The sequence below is a fragment of the Pundamilia nyererei genome, unplaced genomic scaffold (assembly GCF_000239375.1).
Source record: "Pundamilia nyererei isolate P.nyererei 1_Seehausen unplaced genomic scaffold, PunNye1.0 scaffold00056, whole genome shotgun sequence".
In the NCBI taxonomy this organism is placed as follows: domain Eukaryota; kingdom Metazoa; phylum Chordata; class Actinopteri; order Cichliformes; family Cichlidae; genus Pundamilia; species Pundamilia nyererei.
In genome coordinates this window covers 2,910,112-2,930,148 of record NW_005187457.1, presented here as the reverse complement: position 1 = coordinate 2,930,148, position 20,037 = coordinate 2,910,112, and the positions used below count along the sequence as shown (strand labels likewise).

The 20,037-nt window shown below is 39.7% G+C and overlaps 3 protein-coding genes across 4 annotated transcripts in view; all 3 read left to right on the top strand.

Moving 5' to 3' along the window:
* Positions 1 to 894: 894 nt before the first annotated feature.
* Positions 895 to 6,772, top strand: haus8 (HAUS augmin like complex subunit 8). Its single transcript, XM_005734106.2, has 10 exons — positions 895 to 1,020; positions 1,343 to 1,407; positions 2,011 to 2,072; positions 2,285 to 2,402; positions 3,500 to 3,610; positions 3,689 to 3,792; positions 3,928 to 4,086; positions 5,375 to 5,516; positions 6,128 to 6,269; positions 6,427 to 6,772. Exons 1-10 carry the CDS (start codon positions 956 to 958, stop codon positions 6,551 to 6,553), a joined length of 1,095 nt encoding a protein of 364 aa, XP_005734163.1. The 5' UTR covers positions 895 to 955; the 3' UTR covers positions 6,554 to 6,772.
* A 964-nt stretch (positions 6,773 to 7,736) lies between these two features.
* sac3d1 (SAC3 domain containing 1) lies at positions 7,737 to 13,332 on the top strand. Its single transcript, XM_005734103.2, has 4 exons — positions 7,737 to 7,851; positions 9,436 to 9,856; positions 11,089 to 11,371; positions 11,560 to 13,332. The coding sequence occupies exons 1-4, from the start codon at positions 7,826 to 7,828 to the stop codon at positions 12,039 to 12,041; spliced, it is 1,212 nt and encodes a 403-aa protein (XP_005734160.1). The 5' UTR covers positions 7,737 to 7,825; the 3' UTR covers positions 12,042 to 13,332.
* The window catches only part of cpamd8 (C3 and PZP like alpha-2-macroglobulin domain containing 8), a 45,599-nt gene continuing 38,886 nt past the window's right edge, over positions 13,325 to 20,037 (top strand). Inside the window, exons 1-6 of one of the 2 annotated variants that reach the window (XM_005734104.1) lie at positions 13,325 to 14,319; positions 16,343 to 16,494; positions 17,858 to 17,880; positions 18,457 to 18,622; positions 18,910 to 18,962; positions 19,515 to 19,532. In XM_005734104.1, coding sequence (XP_005734161.1) covers positions 14,234 to 14,319; positions 16,343 to 16,494; positions 17,858 to 17,880; positions 18,457 to 18,622; positions 18,910 to 18,962; positions 19,515 to 19,532 — 498 coding nt within the window. In that variant the 5' untranslated portion in view covers positions 13,325 to 14,233. Of the gene's footprint in view, positions 14,320 to 16,342; positions 16,495 to 17,857; positions 17,881 to 18,456; positions 18,623 to 18,909; positions 18,963 to 19,514; positions 19,533 to 20,037 lie in introns of those variants that run through there. The other variant, XM_005734105.1, reaches the window with a different exon arrangement.

Genomic DNA, 20,037 nt, shown 5'->3' with positions numbered 1-20,037 from the left:
TGCACGTGAAGGGGGCCATAATTAACCTCCACATAAATCTATTAGAGAAAGTTGCAAAATCAGCAATCTGGTTCCATCTTAAAAAAAAAAAAAAGAATACTCGGGAACACCAAAAGGTCAGGAAGATCATGGAAGACAACCAAAGAAGATGATCACAGAATTCTCTCTGTGGTAAAGAAAAAATATATATCAGAACATCTACCCAAGTCAAGAACACTCTCAATGAGATATGAGTATCATTATCCAGGGTTTACAGCAGAGTGCCATCCACTAGTTACACTTAAGAATGGGAAGGGCAGATTAAACTTTGAGAAAACATCTAGAAGACATCCACAAACAAGCAACAGCTGAAAAGTGCTGCAGTAAAGAGAGAAAACAGTATTTGGTGATATCCATGAATTTTAGGCTGCAAAGGATTTTCAATCAACAACTAAAAACTGTTTTTATACTTAAAATTGTTGAAATTGTCCTTAATTTTGAGCTTCTCAAAATAGGGAATTGTGTATAAAAAGACAGTTAATGCAGTTAAACCCCATAAGGTAAACCTGAAAGTCTGCACTTCAGTCAGAGCTTGACTGCATGATTCAAAATCCACTGTGGTGGTGTACAGAGGCACATTTGCAGAAAATTGTCCCAGTTTGCTAAATCCTAAGGACGTAACTCTATGTGCAAACACAATTGTTGCTGTTAAAAATGAAGCAAGCTTCAGAATAAGGAGAAGGAACTTAACTAGAGCTTATGGGATATTCTGAAGGAAAAGATTACGTAGCTACAAATCGTTTAGTAAAAAAAACTAATTTAGATAAGCCGAGATAACTGTACTTACTTCAGTACTGTAGGTGCAACAGACATTCCAGTTGCTTTTAAACGTCGAACGCGGAACAAAAAGAAAGCGTGAGTTCATGTTTCTTCCGGTTTACAGAGTCGGCGTACAGGCGGTTTTCTTCAAAACATTATGGCGTCGAGAAGAGCGACAACAGTTCCAAGTAGTTTTAAAAGCATCCCCACCGACTCTAAAAGGTAGTTTCTATATTCCCTTTTTCTTTTACACTGCTGTTGTAACATTCTCCGGTGTGTGATTTGTTTTAAATTGTAGCTTATTTTAATGTGCAGAAAACACACTGAAGCTCAGCGGTTTTTCTTTGACGCACTATATATTCTTTTCTTTAGCGACAGGCCTAGACGTATTTAGAAATAGTTTATAAGTAGAAATACATTTACAAGAATTTTTTTGTGTAAAGAAAGCTGAGGATAGCTCGGCTAACATTATAGCGTCTGGCTTAGCATACTTTCTGTTTGTTCCAATTTCGTCCTCATTTCTGTATCCTTTATTTCTTCTCAGTTCAAAAAGCAGTAACCCTGCTAATAAAGCCAACAACGTCGGATCTGTGAAGAAAACTGTTAAATGTAAGTATGCGATACTACTATGGGCTTAATAGATTGTTAATTTTACCTACAGCTGTCAGTGTCAGACATCACATTAATTTATAGTCCTAAAAACTCCTCAAAGGGTCTTCCACAAGGTATTTGAGCTGATCACTGTCTATGTGATTTTCCACAAAAGATCTAATAATGCAACTCAATTTGCATGATAGCTGTTAGGTATAAATAAAATAATCATGACACAATTTTTCTAGAACTTGCTGAACTATTTTTCGTTTATAGAGGACTTTAGTGATGTGAGGCTTGCACAGATGTGTTACAACAGGGGTGGGGAACTCCAGGCCTCAAGGGCCGGTGTCCTGCAGGTTTTAGATAGCACCCTTGGTCAACAGACCCGAATCAAATGATTAGTTCATTGCCAAGCCTCTGGAGAACTTCATGACATGTTGAGGACGTAATATAGCCATTTAAATCAGCTGTGTTGGATCAAGGACTCGTCTAAAACCTGCAGGACACCAAGGCAGTTGGGGCCTGGAGTTTCCCCACCCCTGTGTTACAGCAACATTCAGCCTAAATGTTTTTTTTCTTTCTTAAATAATATCCATAAATGTCCTCATTAATCTTTAGTAAGTGGGACTGTTGTTAAGTCTCGATATCTTCAGTCTGCTGAGAAGACATCTCTTTCAAAGGTAATGCTATTTTTATTTCTGTTTTTCTGTAAAATATGTGCTTCACTTGTTCATTAGATACATCGTTCTTCATCGTTTTACATAGCTTTCAAAGCTAAGATGTTGAGATATTGTCTTCAGCCTCACATTTATATTTAGCACACGTCTTAATTTCATCTTGAATTTTGCTGTCACGTTTTTCATACTGATTGCATCTCTGTAAACATTAACAGAGTAACTCACTGACCAATGAGTCGAACACTGTGCCACGACCATCTTCACCAAAACCCACAGGTGTCAAACCAAAGGCGGGTACTCCGACAAGACGCTCAATGGCCCCATATGCAACATGTAAGTAATCCCTGTGGCCATAGTTGTGACTGTGGGTGCTGATTCAGACATGTATAGTAAGTGTTGTGTGCTGTAATCATATTATCAGCTTTATAAAAAGCTTTTATTTTCATCTGTCAAGACTTTGATGCAGATCAGAGGTATCCAGTTCACTTTAGAGCTCAGTAATTAGGTCTACCTTAGCCAACATGCCAATAAAATCATGCATTATGATAATAGATTTACAAGTAGGCTGCCAAACAACCAAGTCACAACCACTTGAAATATTACAGCTACTGGCAGTTTTTAGTTTTGGACTGCAAAAGATCTTGTATCATGAAGTTTACAATACAGCATGCGATCTAGCCTTCTGGAGAGAAATTGGATACACATAAAAATAAAATAAAAATTTAAAAAGAGAGAAGTGAGAAAATCCCTCACTTTGGCTCTTCTTAGATAAAACTTTCCAACTACATTCCATCAGTTTGAGACTTGATGGAATGTAGTTTTATGCCTCTTTTCAGTTCAGCGGCTTTCCAAATCCACTGTTCCTGGATATGGATGTGCTCTGCTTGTATATATTAAAAAAAAAAAAAAAGGGACAATGGAAATTATGTGTTCTGAAAAAATATTATCAACTGAAAAATGGATACAGTCAGCTATTTAGATTGATTCTAGTTGAATTGTTTTCAGTTAATATCTTTAGTAATGCAAAAAACACAGCATCTGAGTAAGCGTCTATGGTCTAAATCAGCGGTCCCCAACCTTTTTTGCGCCACGGACCGGTTTATGCCCGACAATATTTTCACGGACCGGCCTTTAAGGTGTCGCGGATAAATGCAACAAAATAAAACTAGTACCAGTACCGAAAAAAAGATTTATTCATAACACATGTGAAAAGACCCAGGAAAACGGAGTTAACGATAAAAACGCTAACAAAATAACGCTGAAAACCAATAAAAACCCTGAAAACTATACATTTCACACCTGAGCCTCAACTCTCGCGGCCTGGTACCAAACGACTCGCGTACCGGTACCGGTCCGAGACCCGGGGGTTAGGGACCGCTGGTCTAAATGATAGCTGTAAATAACACATTCTCATTTTTCTTCCTTTTTAGCAATGATGTCACGTGAAAATGAAGCATCACTTCTTGGGAAAAGTGTTCTGCAGTCCACATTCTCAGATAATCCCCGCTTTCGACCAGATTTAGATATTTCGGTTATCAAAGGTAAACTGAATAAAAATGCTGAAAATTTTTTATGGTTTGGACTGTCCTGTAACTTTGTTTTTTGTTCTATCTCCCAAGATCGAACAGTCATTGAAAATGCAGTAGAACCTGAAAGAAATCCAGAGAATGAAAAGATGATGGTTGAGATGGAAACATTTCTTCTGGCCTACCTCACAGCTAAGGTTAGTTGATGTAATAGATCTGATAATAGTTCAGTTAGTGTACAGTAAGATGCTAAGTAAAAACATAGTCATCTATTTTATTATTTTGGTGACTTCTACATCGAGAGATATTATGCTTACAATTTTTTACTTAAGATGGAGAGCAATACAGCAAAACTCAAGGCTGAGGCAGAAACAAAGATTCTGCAAGCAATGGAGGAAGAGCAGTCATTGCATGATGAGGTCAAGGAGAAGAAACGTCAGTACCTCCTTGCAGAAAAGAAACGGCTGGTGAATGAACTGCTGGATTTGCAGGTCTGGAATAATAAATGGTGTTTTCCTTTTTTAACATGCGTTTTAATTAATACTGTTGTGTGTTCTGTTGTGGCACTGCTTACAACACTTGTAAGCAGATGAAGCATGGTTCTCTAAAATCTGCTGGTAGATGTCTGTGTTGATTTTGGACATGAAAAATACAGTGATCTGGACCTGGATTCTGTGACACTGGCCTTCATTCACTCCTTGTGAATCTCTCACATGTCCTTGAATCAACTTTTCTTGACAATCCTCTGAGGGCTGTGCAGCTTTTCCTACCACATTTTTTTTCCTATTTGTTGATAAGATAACAAATAGGAAAGATTGGGGAAACCTGCAGTCAGCTGAGACTGAAGAAGTCACTTGGATGAGTGACGAAACGTTTCTCCCACAAAACGCTACGTCCAGATGAACAGAATCAACTTTTGGAGAGGTCCTATTTGTTGACTTCCTATTAATATGCTTTAGTACAGCACTCTGTGAGCATTCAGCCTTTGCTGTCCTCTAGAGGGTGTCGATCATTGTCACCTGAGCTGTGTCCCAATTCAGGGGCTGCATCCTTTGGAGGATCGGGCCTTTGCGGTCTACGTGGGCCAGCTCCTTCAAAGACCGAGAAGTGTGAGGCTGTGAAATGGGATGGTCTAGCCTTCAGATTTGTTTGTATTTGAAAAGAGTAAGAAGAAAAATCTTACAACCAAGTAGCTGCCGTCATTGAATTCTGGGATAGGTTGGGCCACGACGGATACACCCGGCCCATCCTTCAAATTCGGGGAAATGAAGGACTAATTTTTCGGCTGCATTTGGAGCCTTCGAGTTGGGACAGCCTTCATCACCTGGCTGTGAGGTAATCGGCCTTCAAATGCGGCTTCCGAAGGATGCAGCCCCTGAATAGCACTGGACAACTGTCATCAGTTTTCCTCATGTGGCAGCTGTTAACCAAAATCATCAAAATTAAAACAAAAAAGGCTTGAAATATTTCACTTTAAACATACTGAATATAAACTATATTAAACCTTTACTTTTTTGAATTAAGTTACAATTGTTTTTTTGGGTTTTTTTTTATTATGAGTCTAGTTTTTGGTGACGCACTAGTATATTTAATGTCCATTTGAATTTTGGGTTAACTAATGCGAAAATACACTTAGGTAGCAAACTTTGGTTCTTTTGTACACTCTTTTGAATCAAGCTGGATTCTATTAATGTCTGGTCAAAACATGTTTTCGAAATGAAAAATGGTGGACACACAAAGCGTATAATTGATTCATGTTCTATAATTATTGTCCCTCAGGTTGCTACACTGACTCCTGTGGCAGAGGCTGTTGGTCAGTTTACAAAGGACTACAAGTCTTTTGCTACAGCTGTTGACACCACCCGACATGAGCTGCCTGTTAAGAACTTCTACATTGATGGAGATAGACGTGAATTTCTAGGTAATTTTTACGTTAAACTCATAAGTACGATTTTAAAAACACAAACAAAAAAAAAAACACAAAATTGCACTGATGCAGACTCCATTAAGCCTCCATATAAATGTTTTGATCTACTACTTATGTTGGTGAAATTTAAAAGCTACATGGAGAAATCCTTTCTATGTCAAACTGTTGACAGGAGGAGGATACACACTAATTTAAAAATATACTTGGGGTGATTTAGCTGTGGTTTAATAACAAAGTGCCCAGCAGGGGGTGCTCTGACTGGAAAAATAAAAAAGACTTAAAGAACTGCATTTAAAAAATAAATAAAATAAAATTCTTCCATGAATCAAGTTTTGCTTGGGCTCTGTTGCTTGGATTTTACAGGATAGTGGTATACTGTAAGGCTATGGTAAGAGCCTTGTTTTAAGTCTAATTATATATTTAGAAATATATTTTTCAGGCATTTACATGAGTGATTACACGAGTGATTACATGATCCATTTAAAACTGTACAACCACCATGGGCTTTTGTTACAACAAAAGTCATGTGTTATGTAGCTTGGAGAAAATTATTGTTTTCTGATCTCTTTTTTTTTTTTAAATAAATTTAAATTGAACCCTTTCAGATAAAGCTGTGGCATCCTTAAAGGAGAGTGAGAAATTGCTGTTGGAGTGCACAGAGGGTGATTATAAGGACAACAGCACATCTCTGGAGTGCCTTCGAGACATAAAAGTAACATCAAAGGACATCAGTCAGCAGCTGTCCGGGTAGGCGCATGTATAAAGAATGTTGTGTTTTGCTGTGTTAGGTTATGATTGTTTTGTTCCTTCACAGGTTGTGTAACAGTGTGGGTATGGCAGCTTTATCAAAACCTTTTAAAAACAATCACTTTTATTTTTATTTTTATTTTTTTTCCCCTCCCAGGGCCTTTAAGGAGCAGCTGGAACTGTCATCACTGGTCTGTCGTCAAAGAATCTATGTGCAGCAGAGCACAGAGGAGGAGCAGCTGGGCAGTTCAAGATCCAGAGAGCTCTACTGCCCCAAACACTGAAGGATCGCATTCAGCATGGGATACACAGAACAAGCACTTTGGATATGCTCCAACTCCACATGTTTTATGATTTCTATATATTCACAGGTTTTGTCTGTTTTTGTGTGTACTGTGTAGGTGTACATTTGTGATTTTCTTTGTGGTTGTGTTGTAATGTTGTAAATGTGGACTAATTGCTTCTTTATAGATGTGACCAATAAATACAAGAAAGAATTTAGATTTTGCAGACTATGAAAAATCGCATTGCACTAAGAATCCATAATATCCTAACCAAGGTTGCTGAATACAGAGGAGTTTTTTTTTTTTTTTTGTTTTTTTTTTTGGGTTTTTTTTCCTTGTTACTTTTTTTTTTTATTAGTAATATAAACATACAAACAAAATGCACCATATATTCCAGATTCAGAGAATAAACATTTCTTACATATTAGCAACTTTCATATATAGTGAAAATAAAATATAAAGATGGGGTCACATAAATTAACAGATTATTAACTCACTAAATCAAAATCTTCCACAAAGGAAACAAAAAAAGCAGCCTTTTTCTTTTTAACTAAAGTCAAAGATTTAACCAACAGGTTTAAGTCGTTTTTCCAGTGAGCCAGTGTTGGTTTAATCTTAAAAAAGCGACATTTATGTATAAAATACTTACACAAGATTAATAACACATTAACACCATAATTAGCTTTCTTTTCTTTCAAAAACATTCCAAACATTATCATATTTAAGGTAAATGGGGTAATTTGACTTCCACTGGAATAAAGCCAGGTATGAAAATCCAACCAAAATATTTGTATAAAATTGCACAAAAAGAATAGATGGTCCAAATCCTCCTCTTCTGTTTCACAAAATACACAATTACCCGTTTCTATTTTGAATCTATCACTAAGGAGTCTATTTGTCGGGTAAATTTTATTCAAGATTTTAAATTGGACCTCTTTCCCTTTAGGAATACAGAGGAGTTTGAAACTTTGATCAAATAACTCTAACATACCTTGTCACTAAATCACAAACTTGTGATATCTCAGAAATTGGCAAAATTACTAATTTGATTTATGAGTCTAACAACGCGTTTGAATTTTTGTTCGACCCCTTACGTGTGCTTGTTTTATTTTGCAATTTTAACTAAACATCAAAAACTACGTTTTAAAGTCATAAAACATTCGACCTTAAACGAGTCCATCCTCACCCGGATGTGACGTTAATCAAGACAACAATGGGTTATTTCTATTGGTAGTTTGTGGAAAGTGACGACCTTCCCTTTACTGAGAGCCAATGAATCGCAGGAGAAGCCGTCGCATGTGAGTAAAACATTTATTTCACATAAAGTGAGCATTTCTTAAAATTGTATTATAAACCAAATGTCAGTTGTATGTTTTTTGCTTCGAAAAACAGATGTTTGGGTGGAAATAACGATGTGGTTTTGTTTGGTAGCCAACCGTCCAGACCGCTAGCTAGCCGTCCAAGTTAGACATTAGCATGATGGTCAGCGCTGCAGTAACACCTGTGGCAGATATATATATGTGTATATGCGGTGATTTATCCTTTACACATTGCATGCACGACACCGTATCCTTTGTTGCGTTGTGTTATTCTAACCCTGAATCTGCAAAGGAGCAAGAGAGGTATTTTAAGATTTGGGGCTTCCTGTTTTAGCGCTGGGATGAAAACGTTATATTAAAAGTTGCTTGTTGCACATTTACTTGGATAAAACTCGAATATGCACATTATAATACAAATGTTAGCAAAACGTTTATGCTGCAGTTTAAAAATGTTGAATTGGTGCATGTATGAGGATAGTGAGACGGTGGTGGCGTGTGCAGTACAGCGGGCATCAGTACTGAGATTTTCCTTGTTTGCAGTGGTGATGGACAGGCTGACAGATGAGGTCAGGCAGGAGTCTCCATGGACCATGATCTCTGCAGATGATATTGTGTTCTTTAGCGAGAGTATGGTGCAGGTATGCTCTGGCGATGAGAGGAATAAAAGTCAGTAGAAGCTAGACAGAGTACATGTGTGAATAAGAGGGATACACGCGCAACAGCGAAGTTGTAAGAAGTAGAGGTATTGAAGGTAGGTACGTTTAGATACCTGGGGCAGCCATCAAAACCAAAAGACAAGAGAACAGAAGAAGAGGGAGCAGGAGGATACAAATCTTGGGACACATTTGTGACAGATAGCAGCAAGAGAAAAGGGGAAGACCTATGAGATGGTGAGACCTGATCTGTGGTTTGGAGACAGTGGCACTGACAAAAAGACAGGAGGCTAAGCTGAAGATGCTAGGATTTCCATTGAGAATGACCACAGGATTGCAAAGATAGGGACGGTTCAGGTTGAGCAGTTTGGGGGCAAAGTTGGAAGCAAAGATGAGACCAGAGAAAGCGGTAAGAGCAAAGAAAATGTATTCAGCTCCAGAGATAGTCCTTGTTCTATTCAGCAGTTATTGTTGAGTTTTGTGGACCAGCTGATGAGCCAGTTCTCCACCTTCTGCAGGGGCTAGCTACAGTGGCTTCTACCTCACAGCAGTTCCCTGGTGTAGAACTACCATTGTCAGCTCCAGTTCAGTTGAAGCTCCAGGAACACAATCCCCAAGGATGACATTTATCCATATATCATCTTTGCTTTCAAAGACCGAGTATAAGCGGTAATGTTAAGATGATGCTGGGAAAGATCATGATTTTAGAGGCAGCACAGAAATGAAGTAGCAGCCTCTGTTGTTTACCGTGGCAGACGGATTCAGGCACAAAGCAGGGCTCATTTAAGTTTGCTTGACAACGAGTAGAGATTACTTGTTGTTGAAAAAGGTAAATATGAGGTAAAAGGTGCTTCTAATACTTGCTTTGCAATATCAATATTAATTACTAATTAAACTGTCAATCAAACAGATCTCACTCACAGAGGAGGGGTGCACCATCAGAAGGACAATGGAGACAAAGGGATAAAGAGCAGTGGCAAGGTGAAGGGAAAGCACAAGTTAGACAGGCGGACGAGGAGGAGCAGAAACCCAGACAGCATGAAGAGGACACGGTGCCAAAAGGGACCTGCCAAACGATGTGCCCCGCTCAGGAGTTACGGGATCGTGAGGCTCAGAACCGACTTCACCATTTTGAAATGTTACCAGGCACAGAGAAAGATCGGCGGCCAAAAGGAGACCCATCGCGTGCCGTTAAGGAGTATTCCAGACCAGCAGCTGGGAAGGACTCAACTAAACCCAGTGACCTCAGACCACCTCCTGTGCTGCTGAAAACTGTTAACTACCTTATTAATGACATTGCAGCCGCCCCGAGCCTGTATCCATGGACTGAGGTACGTAATATTTACACCGATCGTTCAAATTGTTGATTTCCACAAAAGCTTGGGACTTTGTGTAACAGTAAATAAGTCCAACCTTTTTTCAATATTTTAAAACTGGATGATGGCAACAGATTTTAAAAATGTTGGAAAAGGGAAGAAAGGCTGTAAAATGTGTAAAATACTGCATTCACAAGAGTCTTTCTGAAGTAACATTTCTCACCAAAAATCATTTCATTGTTTATGGTACATAATATCAGGAAATGATTCATGTTTAATAACTGAATTGGTGACTTAGAAATTAAACTTTTGTTATTATTTAAAGACAGCTAAAGACAGCTAAATGGGCCCTAAATTTAAATTTAGGGCCCATTTATTTATTGTGCAGAAGTGTGCGTTACCATCTTCAAAACAACATGCACGTGCAGAAGCCAGTTCTTTATTTTACCAAGAACCTAACGGTGCTTTGACAAAAAGTGCAGTTGTAAAACTTTAATTTTTGTTGTTGTCATAATCCCAATTCTTGAACCTTCCTGTCTTAAACTTGCTGTAGGTTATTCTGCTATATAAATTTAAACTGTATTGCAAGTGATTCTTACAAGAGATTTATGCTTCAGCGGGAAATCTACAGCGTTGCTACGTTGTAACTAATCGTTGGGTCGACATAGGCTACTTGCTGTGAGTGACTCTTTCAATATGGTCACTTCCCCCTGTGCATTACTATTGCTACAGCTACTTTTTTGCTGCAGTTTTTGAATTTATCAGTGAAAGAATAACAATCGCTTTCTCTTGAACAAATAATCATGACATCGATATAAACACTCACAAATGTCAGCAAATTTCCTGAAGGGATATTGGTGAAACTATCAGAATGAATGTGAGCAAATGTACAAAGAAGTGGAAAAATTTAAGGATACAAATATATTTGCCCCCGAAAATAACTAACCACAACAAAGAGGCGGGTCACAGCTCGCTGTACAACCCAGGGACATTACAACATGGTAATTAAAACATAATACACCAGCACAAGCATAAATGCCAGCAACGACATTAGCCACCTACGTAGGTTATGTTATAGCCTCTCTCCAGCAGAAGTCTAAATCAAGCCTTGCAGGGAACGACAAATGTTTCACTGTCTGTTCATTTTAAAATATGTGAAAATATCTGATGGAAAAATAGCAAAACAGAATCTATCATCGTAGATTAAAGATGACTAATTTGTTGTTTACTTATTTGTTGTCGCGCAGGTTTATACCTTTGTCTTTGACCGTCTTCGTGCTGTGAAGCAGGACATGATCATCCAGAGGATGTCAGGATTGGACTGCGTGGTCATTTTAGAGCGAACCGTTCGTTTCCTCATCTATGCCTCTTATCGTCTTTGTGGGGAGCCGCTGCGGCTCTACGACCCACGTATCAATGATATACACCTGCAGGAATACCTCAGCTGGTTGCTGGATTGCTACATGACCAAAACAGGACCTCATCCCAACCAAGAAGAGTTCCAGTCGCTCAGTTTGCTGTACAACTTGGGTTGGTGACTTTGTTTATCATCTGCTATTTTGGTGTATTTGTATGCATGTTCAAGCTGGAAGTCATGCATGCATTAGTTCATTGTTGTGCAAACAGATTTTTGATGCAGGGAATGTTTTTAAAAATTAAGAACTTCTCCATGTCCTCCAGAAAGCAATTAATTTTGTATGCTTTATTTTCTCTTACAGGTTCAGCTCGCGCTATGCAGCACACCATGCAACTCCCATTGCGACTGCGCAGCACTCCAAACATCAAACTTGCTCTTTTCATCAACCAAGCTTTCCTTGAGAGAAACCCTGTCCGTTTGCTTCGGTTGGCTCAAAAGCTAAACTTCCTACAGACCTGCGCGCTGCACAGTCACCTGATGACATGTCGTCAAGATCTGCTGCTCATATACAGCCACGGATACAGCAGCCGCAACTGTCGCTTTCCTCTTGACAGACTGGCTAAGCTCTTGTTCTTAGACGCATCACTTACAGCTCAACTGTGCCGGTCATGTGGAGTTGAGGTTAACAAGGACAATCAAGTAGTATTCTCCAAAGCTGCTTTCACGGAGCCGGGACAAGGAACACTGCACTGTAAACTGTATCACAGCATAGCATCTGAGAAACAGAGAGATCTCACTGTTAAGAATATTGTTCAGAGCTGTGTTGAGACAAATAAGAAGTAAACAAGCCATACAAATACCGCTCGGTATTCTTATAAATTAGGAAATTGACTGTTTGTTTGTTTTTTAAGAAATCTGGACTGTCACTGAGCTGATGGCCACGAGTTACATTAAGATGTGAATTACTTTTATATTACTACCAATATTTTGTGTTGATGTTTCCCTTGAGTATTTTTTTACAAGAACTGTACAGAAATTCAAAGGTGTAACTGTTTACTCATTCTTATAAATTCAAATTTTGGAATCATTTCAATAAATTTGGTTACAGTCGAAATACAATGGTGGTCAGAAGTTTACATACATCATGGATTTGATTGTCGTGGTAATTTTGAGCTTTTAATGATTTCTTTCTTTAATGGCTGGAATGACTGTAAAGTGTACATCTTTAAAGGCTTTTTCTTTAAAAACAAAATGAATTTATTTAGGATTTTCTGTAATCCACACAGGCTCGTGCACTCACTTCATTTGTTAGTAAGTGGTGCTGAAGGTTCTACAGTGTCTTCTACCTTGACAAGACTTATTAACTTATGGTGATCATCATCAACTGAAACTGGTAGTTTCTTTGCCAGTTTAAAAAACAAAAGGATTTGTCAGCACTCGTTGGACTGACCAGTAGTCGGCACAATGTTAAAAGTCCAAGGAACTTGGTGTAGATCTAAGAAGGAGAATTGTAGATCTGGGATAGTATCTTGGGGTCATTTCTAAACAACTACATTCTAAGATCACCAGTTCAAGCAATTGTACGCAAGTACTAGTTATTCAGTTATTCACTGTCACCCAGATGTTCACCCTCAGATGAGAGGAACTTGATTACGACGTTCAGGAACCACAAAAGCTCAAGCCTGCCATGAACTGAAAACTGCTGGTTATCCAGCATCACTGTATACAGTGAAGTGGGCTTTACATCAACATGGACTGAGAGTGTGTGACCAAAAGGCCCTGCTCCGAAATTGACACCTTCCAGTCCAACTGAAATTTGCAGCTGCCAACATGGACGAGCCTGTTTTGGTGCCAGTGGTAGTGGTGCATTGCACAGTGGACGGAATAATGAAGAAGCGTGACTACCTCCAAATTCTTCAACCTTACCACAAAAATCAACAGTTAAACGGTTGAAGCGTGAACACAGCTGGGTGATCCAACAGGACAATGATCCCGAACACATCAAAACTTATTTGAAAATGAATAAAGAAGGCTAACGTTAAGCTTCTGGAAGCTAGGATACGCTTAAACGCCTTACCAGGAAACCAATTTAAATGAACTTTACTAAAAACATGTATACTGTACAATCATTCCACCCTGGACAAACAGCAGTTCGAAAAAGTAAATAAAAGCCCAAAATAACCATGACATTCATGAGTGTATGTAGACTTCACGACTGCATCTAAACCTAAGTGCCACTAGAGGGCAGCAGATATCTTATCAGGGCATCAATGAACTCCAAAAGTGCAAATTTAAGTGAGTAAAACTGTTATAATCATGCCTTCAGTAATTGAATTGTGTCATTCACACCGCTTGGCATTTCTGTTATGTTTCATAACAAAACAGAGTAGCTGCAGATTTGAGATATTCTGACTTTTTGGCTGAGCTAAAAACGTGCAGATAGTTTTTAGTGGCTAAAAGGACACGTTGCTACTGTTTCTTAAGCTGGTCTCATTCATGCTCTCTGCAGAGAAGAGAAGGTATCAAAGCGAAAGAAGCGCCGTCTCAAGCCTCTCAACGCGATGCTGTAGGAGCGGAAAAAAAGACCATCCGACTTGAGATCACCAGGATCAACCGGGACAGCGAGAGCTGCGCGGATTTTAGATGTCAAACAAATCGTAACGGTGACATTTCTCCGCGCTGAAGTGGGAGGACACTTACAAATTGTAATGCTGAAATATGAGAGAGCGAAGCCGGGGCGGGTGAAGGCACATGGGTGAGGACTGCTCGTATACTCCGGGCTCTAAAAGACGAAAAAAAAAAGGCACGATTTGCTTGGACCTGGATTTGGCGAAGACAGATGAATTCATTAAGTTGATCTTTGGTTCTCAACGGAGCTCTGCACACCTTTCTCTCCTACCGATCTCAATGGATAAATAGATAGACCGTGAGGGCTGGGATTAAATTTCATTTAACATTTAATCAGGGCTTTCAGAGCCAGTCTCATTCAGACGGTAAAGACTGTATCCTGAAGTATCCTGGGCTCTGGAGCCAAAATGTTACGGTTGTCTCTGACAGCTTTGAGGCTTTCGGGGATTTTGTACATCTGCACCGTGAGCACAAGTTCTGCACAAGAAAGACAGTAAGTAGCCTGTGTTACATGTGGTGTCTTTGAGCTGCTGTGTGCTCTACTACAAGCATTTCCCGGTGCTTTAAGTATGGATAGACTGTGATTGTTCATTGAAAAACTTTTAAAAATTATCTTTAAAAATAGTTTTATTTAAACTGAGTGCATTTCATTGTACGGATCAGTCAGATTAAAACCTTTTTGTGAATAAGCCACAATTTAATGTTATTACTGTCCCAACCACACTGCCACTAATGTATTGTTGTCATACTTTCATTAATTGTGTTACTAACCTGTGAGGTTGTCACACAGAGTGATGCATTAGGTCAATGATAGCCCATAACTTGCCAAATATGAATAGATGCACTCCTGTGTGTCTTTCATTGTTGTTTTGTTTAACCCAGACCCAGGACCGATTCTATCAGTCAGGTGCTTGAGGGGTTAATTGTGACCTTGGGAGATAACAGACCAACTAGTTGTAGCCAGGGGCGTAATTTCCAGGGGGGTTAGGGGGGTTATGACCCCCCCCCCCCCCCCCCCCCCCAATAATAGACCCAACCATATACCCCCCCCCTCCTCCCCCCAATAAAATTATGAATTATCTTGCATAAATAGGATGTTGATTTTCTTTACTCATTTCAGGTATTACCAGCAAAATAGTTGCATGTCTAATCATCTGGGAATTTACCCAGATTTATTTATTTAGACAGAGATCAGCACAAAGTTACGCCGATGGTTGCAGCAATTCTTCCAGGAAGAGAGGAGGGGTTACTATCAAACTCAAGCTAAAGCAGATCTTTTTGTGAAGCTTTAAACAAGTTAGCTTAGAAGTTTAAGCAATGAGCAAAACATGAAACCATGTGACTCTTAAAAGCTTCACCTACACATGAGAGCAGGCTCTTAACTCCCACAGGACAAAAGTTGAGCAAAAACAATTAGAACTTGAGTAAATGGAGCCATGTGACTGAAATAAGCACGGTCTCCACCACCTGATCCCAGCTCATCCAAGAGCTGGTTAAACTCACTGTAGATCAAACGCACAGAGTCAATTTCCTCTTATTATCCTCATTCTCCCGAAAGCCTTATTTTCCAGGGGATTTTCTCATGACTTTTTCTCTCTCTCAGGAACTGCAGTTGCCTCTAGCTGTAATGCCGTTGTGCTGTAATGCCAACCACCTGATCCTTCTCTCATGCATGCAACTGGGCTTGTGCTCAAGGATTTGCTCACCTCTAATTTGTGTGATCTTCAGTTAAGTTGTTAAGGGGTGAGTTGGCCCAGTCGAAAAAAGCTGCAAGGCTGGGGTGAGCAAGCAATGAGTTAGACTAACAGAAAGATATTTACACTTGCGTTGCTGTATCAGCCTCGGTCATCACATGGTCAAAAATAATTAAACTGACTGAGTCTCAAACACAGCTCAACATTTGGTGGACACTTCAGTGAACTTGCTCCACACACTCTGGTGATTGAGTCATACTGGAGCATGCTAACAAGAGCACCTATTATTCTACCTTTGTTACCTGAGAGAAGTAGCCCCTTTGTGCCAGAAGGCATGTTCTTTCAAAATAAAACTTAAATTGAAACCCCCCCACACACACACACACACCCTAGCTAGACTCTTAATAAGCATCAAAGAATGACCTTTGCTCTGTGACCTCAGTGACAGGTCCCCTTCCCTCAATTAAATGTCAGAGTGACTGTGAGGAATCTCAGCCACTATTTTTCCAAACAGATGTCGAGGTTCTGTCAGAGGGTGCCGGACCACCCAAAGAAAACATTAAAGCAACAAGCTCAGTGGTCGTCAGGCACTGCATCCCTGGTGAAAACTGCAGTTAACCTTGTGCGTGAAAAAGAAGTGAAAAAGATGAAGCGAGACAGAAAAAAATGTGTATTTACACCTGGTCTCCAATCTCCTTTTGCCTCCCTTGCCATCACCTGTATTCTCCCCCTACTGTCATCTCACCTCACTTTACCCCCTTGCTCCCTCCTTCCTTTAAACTCTCACCTTTCCCTCTCTCTGCCCTCCTGCTCTTCTCTCAGGGGTTACTTGGTCGCTGCACCCTCTGTCTTTCGAGCAGGCGTCGAGGAGAGCGTGAGCGTAACCATCTTTAACGCGAAAGCAGAAACCCGCGTCCAGGTGCAGCTGTCGGTGAAGGGACAGACGGTTGCCCACAGCCATGGCTCAGTGCTCGGTGAGAACAAATTCTTTAAGCTAAAGTTACACTGGCACAGTGGGTTACGTTTGGAAACAAAGCATGCACCGACAAGTTAGGCAAGCTAAAAGATACCCCCTTTATGTCACTGTTTTCAAAGGATGCAGGCAGGCAAAATATACACATAGATTAAAGAACACACACACACAGACGGTGTGAGCCTCTGCTACAAGACAAGCTTTGGCTTTTATATAGATTATCTGTGACTGCAGGCATCAGTTCAGTCCAGCTCATCGGCCACTTAATGTACACACTGTGTGATTTGTTTGACAGCATAGATAGATGGTGCTGACTCTGCTTAGAGGAGACAGGCTGCAGCTGGAACAGCAACTGAACTGACTTAACCACAGCGCTTACAGTTAAAGCATGTTAGAAGCATGCATTTTATTGATCACTTTACAGATCTGTGAGAAACTGAGGTTTAGTTTAGCTTGGTTTATTAAGATCCCTATTAGCTGTAGCAGCACAGCAGCTATTCTTCCTGGGGTCACAGATCTCTACACTTTGACTGTAACTGATTACTCAAAGCCGTACAGCATCTTAACAAAAACAAAACGAACCACACATGCAAACAATCAAACAGCTCCTCACAACACAAATGGTGTTCCGCATCAAGCTAGGCACTGATGACATACTATTCGTACGTGCACACTAGTTCTGCTACATTGGCAATGAATTCTATTCCATAACAGACCAATAGAAAATTGCTCTACTGATTGAACTGGTTCTTGCTGTGAGTTATAAAATCTCTCTGTGGCGTGTTTGGTAGAATAATTTGTCATTCATTTTCAAACAAAATCATTGGAGTGTTTGTAACAAAAGCATCCCAGTTCAATACAAGAAAAGAATAAACGAATCCATGTTTCACAGTTAACCAGCTGAGGCGTTTGTGCATTGTTACAATGTTTGTTCTGTACACACAACAAAGGACAGCATGTGCTGCTCTGTTTTCTACCACTTGCTACTTCTTAATCTACTTCTTTGTGCCACGTAATGTTGGGCAATAATCAAGATGAGACAATATCAAAATCTGGACGAATTGTTTCATTGGGTTTGGTTTCAAAAACTTTGCACATCCTTTAACTACAGAAATCCAGTTTTTCCCATTTTAGCGAATAGCTTATTAATGTGTTGAGTCTCAGGGACTTGATCATCAAGCACATCGTTAATAGAAACCTCTAAAAGAGTGGTTGTAACCCAACAAAACCCATTCAAAGTCAATTTATTCCTCTATCTATTTGCACTTAAATCTGAGGTGCAGTCAGTGGTCTAATCGAGTGTGTATGGCAGAGCCTGTGGGGGGAAAAAATCTTACTTTAAATCTCACTCTTTCTCCTTTTAGACAAAGGCGCCATCAAACTAAAGGTGAGTGGAACTTTGTGTGCCACTAAGTGCGCTTTTATTTTCTCAGCAGCGGTGACAGCTGCACAGTAGTGAGAGCCCCCTGTCCGCTGTGTGCACATTCCTCAAGCAACATGCAAATCAACACTAACATTATTTGTAATGCAACATCTGTCTCTGCTCATTCATTGGGAATAAGGTAACAGCCTCGATATAATATGCAACAGCTGTTGACGTGCATGTATGGTCCGCCGCCCCCGAAGGCTGGAATAGATCAATCTAGTATGCACGACTTTTAGAGATTCTTTGCCTCTGTCTCTCTCTCTCTCCCTTCCCTTCTCATAACCTCTACCCTCATTCTCGTAAAATACTGTCGCGTGAAGCGTACTCTGTTGGAGGCTGACGTCTTCTCTGCTTTTTTTTTTTTTTTTTTTTAATCTGTTTTTGTTATTCTGGAGCTTTTGTTCTCTAGAAAATGAAATTGAATAAATCACGGCAAATAATTCAGCCTCGAGTAAACACTTCAGTCCTAATTTACGTTTTCAGTTCCCGCTGACTTTGCTTTTGTATGCGTTTATGGATGTGTGTATACGCCACCAGGTTCCCTCGGGGCTGAGAGGCCAGGCCCACCTGAAGGTCTGGGGGAACCGTCACCTCGCGGAAGGAGGTTACATTTTCCACAACTACACCACCGTCACCGTGGAGAGCAAGGGCACAGCTGTGTTCATCCAGACTGACAAACCCATCTACAAACCCAAACATAAAGGTTCCCTCATAGTGCACCTGGTAGTTAATCAGTTAATCACAGAGTAATGCCAGTTAGTGGAAATAAGTCAGGGGATGCAGGCATGTTGATGCTGCATTTGAGCTGTACAAATGTTGTAGACATAGCTGCTGATTGCATAATTAAGGATTTCAACCCATCAAATGACTTCAGACAGCTGGGGTTGTTTTCTTTAGAAGTATCAAGATTTTCATGTGCGTGCAGATTTTTCTGATTAGAAACACGAAAGACTTATTTTAAGATTATTGCATTTCTTTTTTTGTCTTTAGTTCTCATCAACGTTTACACAGTTGACCCTGACTTGAGGCCAGTAAACGAGAAGGTAATTCCGAATTGATCTCATATTCAGACAAATATTAAAGCAATTTGTTGTGCTTCTTCAGCAGATTCACAATAAACAGTAAACCCATTGAATGATAATCTTTAATAAAAATGGGTTGGGTTATTAGCAAAACCTGTGTTTTTACGACAGAGTTGACAGACAGACTTTGATTTATGACCGAGTGTTTACTACAGGCATACTTTTCCACCTTTTAATTGGTGGAGTTAAGAGGAGAAACTTTGCACTGTGTGCAAGAAAATGTACAGTTGCCTATTTACTGTAGCCAAGCTAGACTCATTTCTCTTGGAATGTTAGCAATGACTCCAAAAATACTGTGCAACTGTGCACACAGACAGCTTATTGATGTTTGCAGCTATAAAGGTACATTGCAGGTAAAAGGGCAATACTTAATTGTACAGACAGAAAATTGTTGAAATCGAAATGAACGGGATGAAGCATAGAGATAAAACACAGGATTTGTACTTTTTTTAAAGCAACTTTATTGCAACTTTTTCTTGTGTTTCTCTCTTTTGTTCTTTTTTTTTTTTGCAGATTGAGGCATATATTTTGGTGAGTGCAGGCTGACAGGACCACCCAGGGTTGGCAGAGCCACGTCCGGGATGGGACAGTGGCAATTTTAGTTCCCAGCCTGCTTGGAGATTACAGAGCAGAAGTCAGGGCAGCTCACCTAGATAACAGGGTGCTCTTTGGACCAGTACAAGGATAAACAACATGAAAGGAACCTCTTTTCTTCTCTTCTCCTTTGTCTTTTTGTATCTGTACATCTACAACACACTATAATCCCTGTATTAGCAAACCTAGCTCACATTGGATCTTCATTCATCTTTCCAGATCTTAGGAAATATTTGGAAAACACCAAGCAAAGACTTCATGGGAAGCGAAGAAAAGCTTATACATGAGTTAGCAGTAGCAACAAGCACACAGATGCATTTTTCTTCCTCAGTTATAGACTACAGTATATGTTATTTTTGGAAAGAGTTTTAAAAGTATTTTGGAAAATATATCAGAACCCAGATATCTGGGTCAAGTTCCGTGAGGGGACTGTTCAGCAATA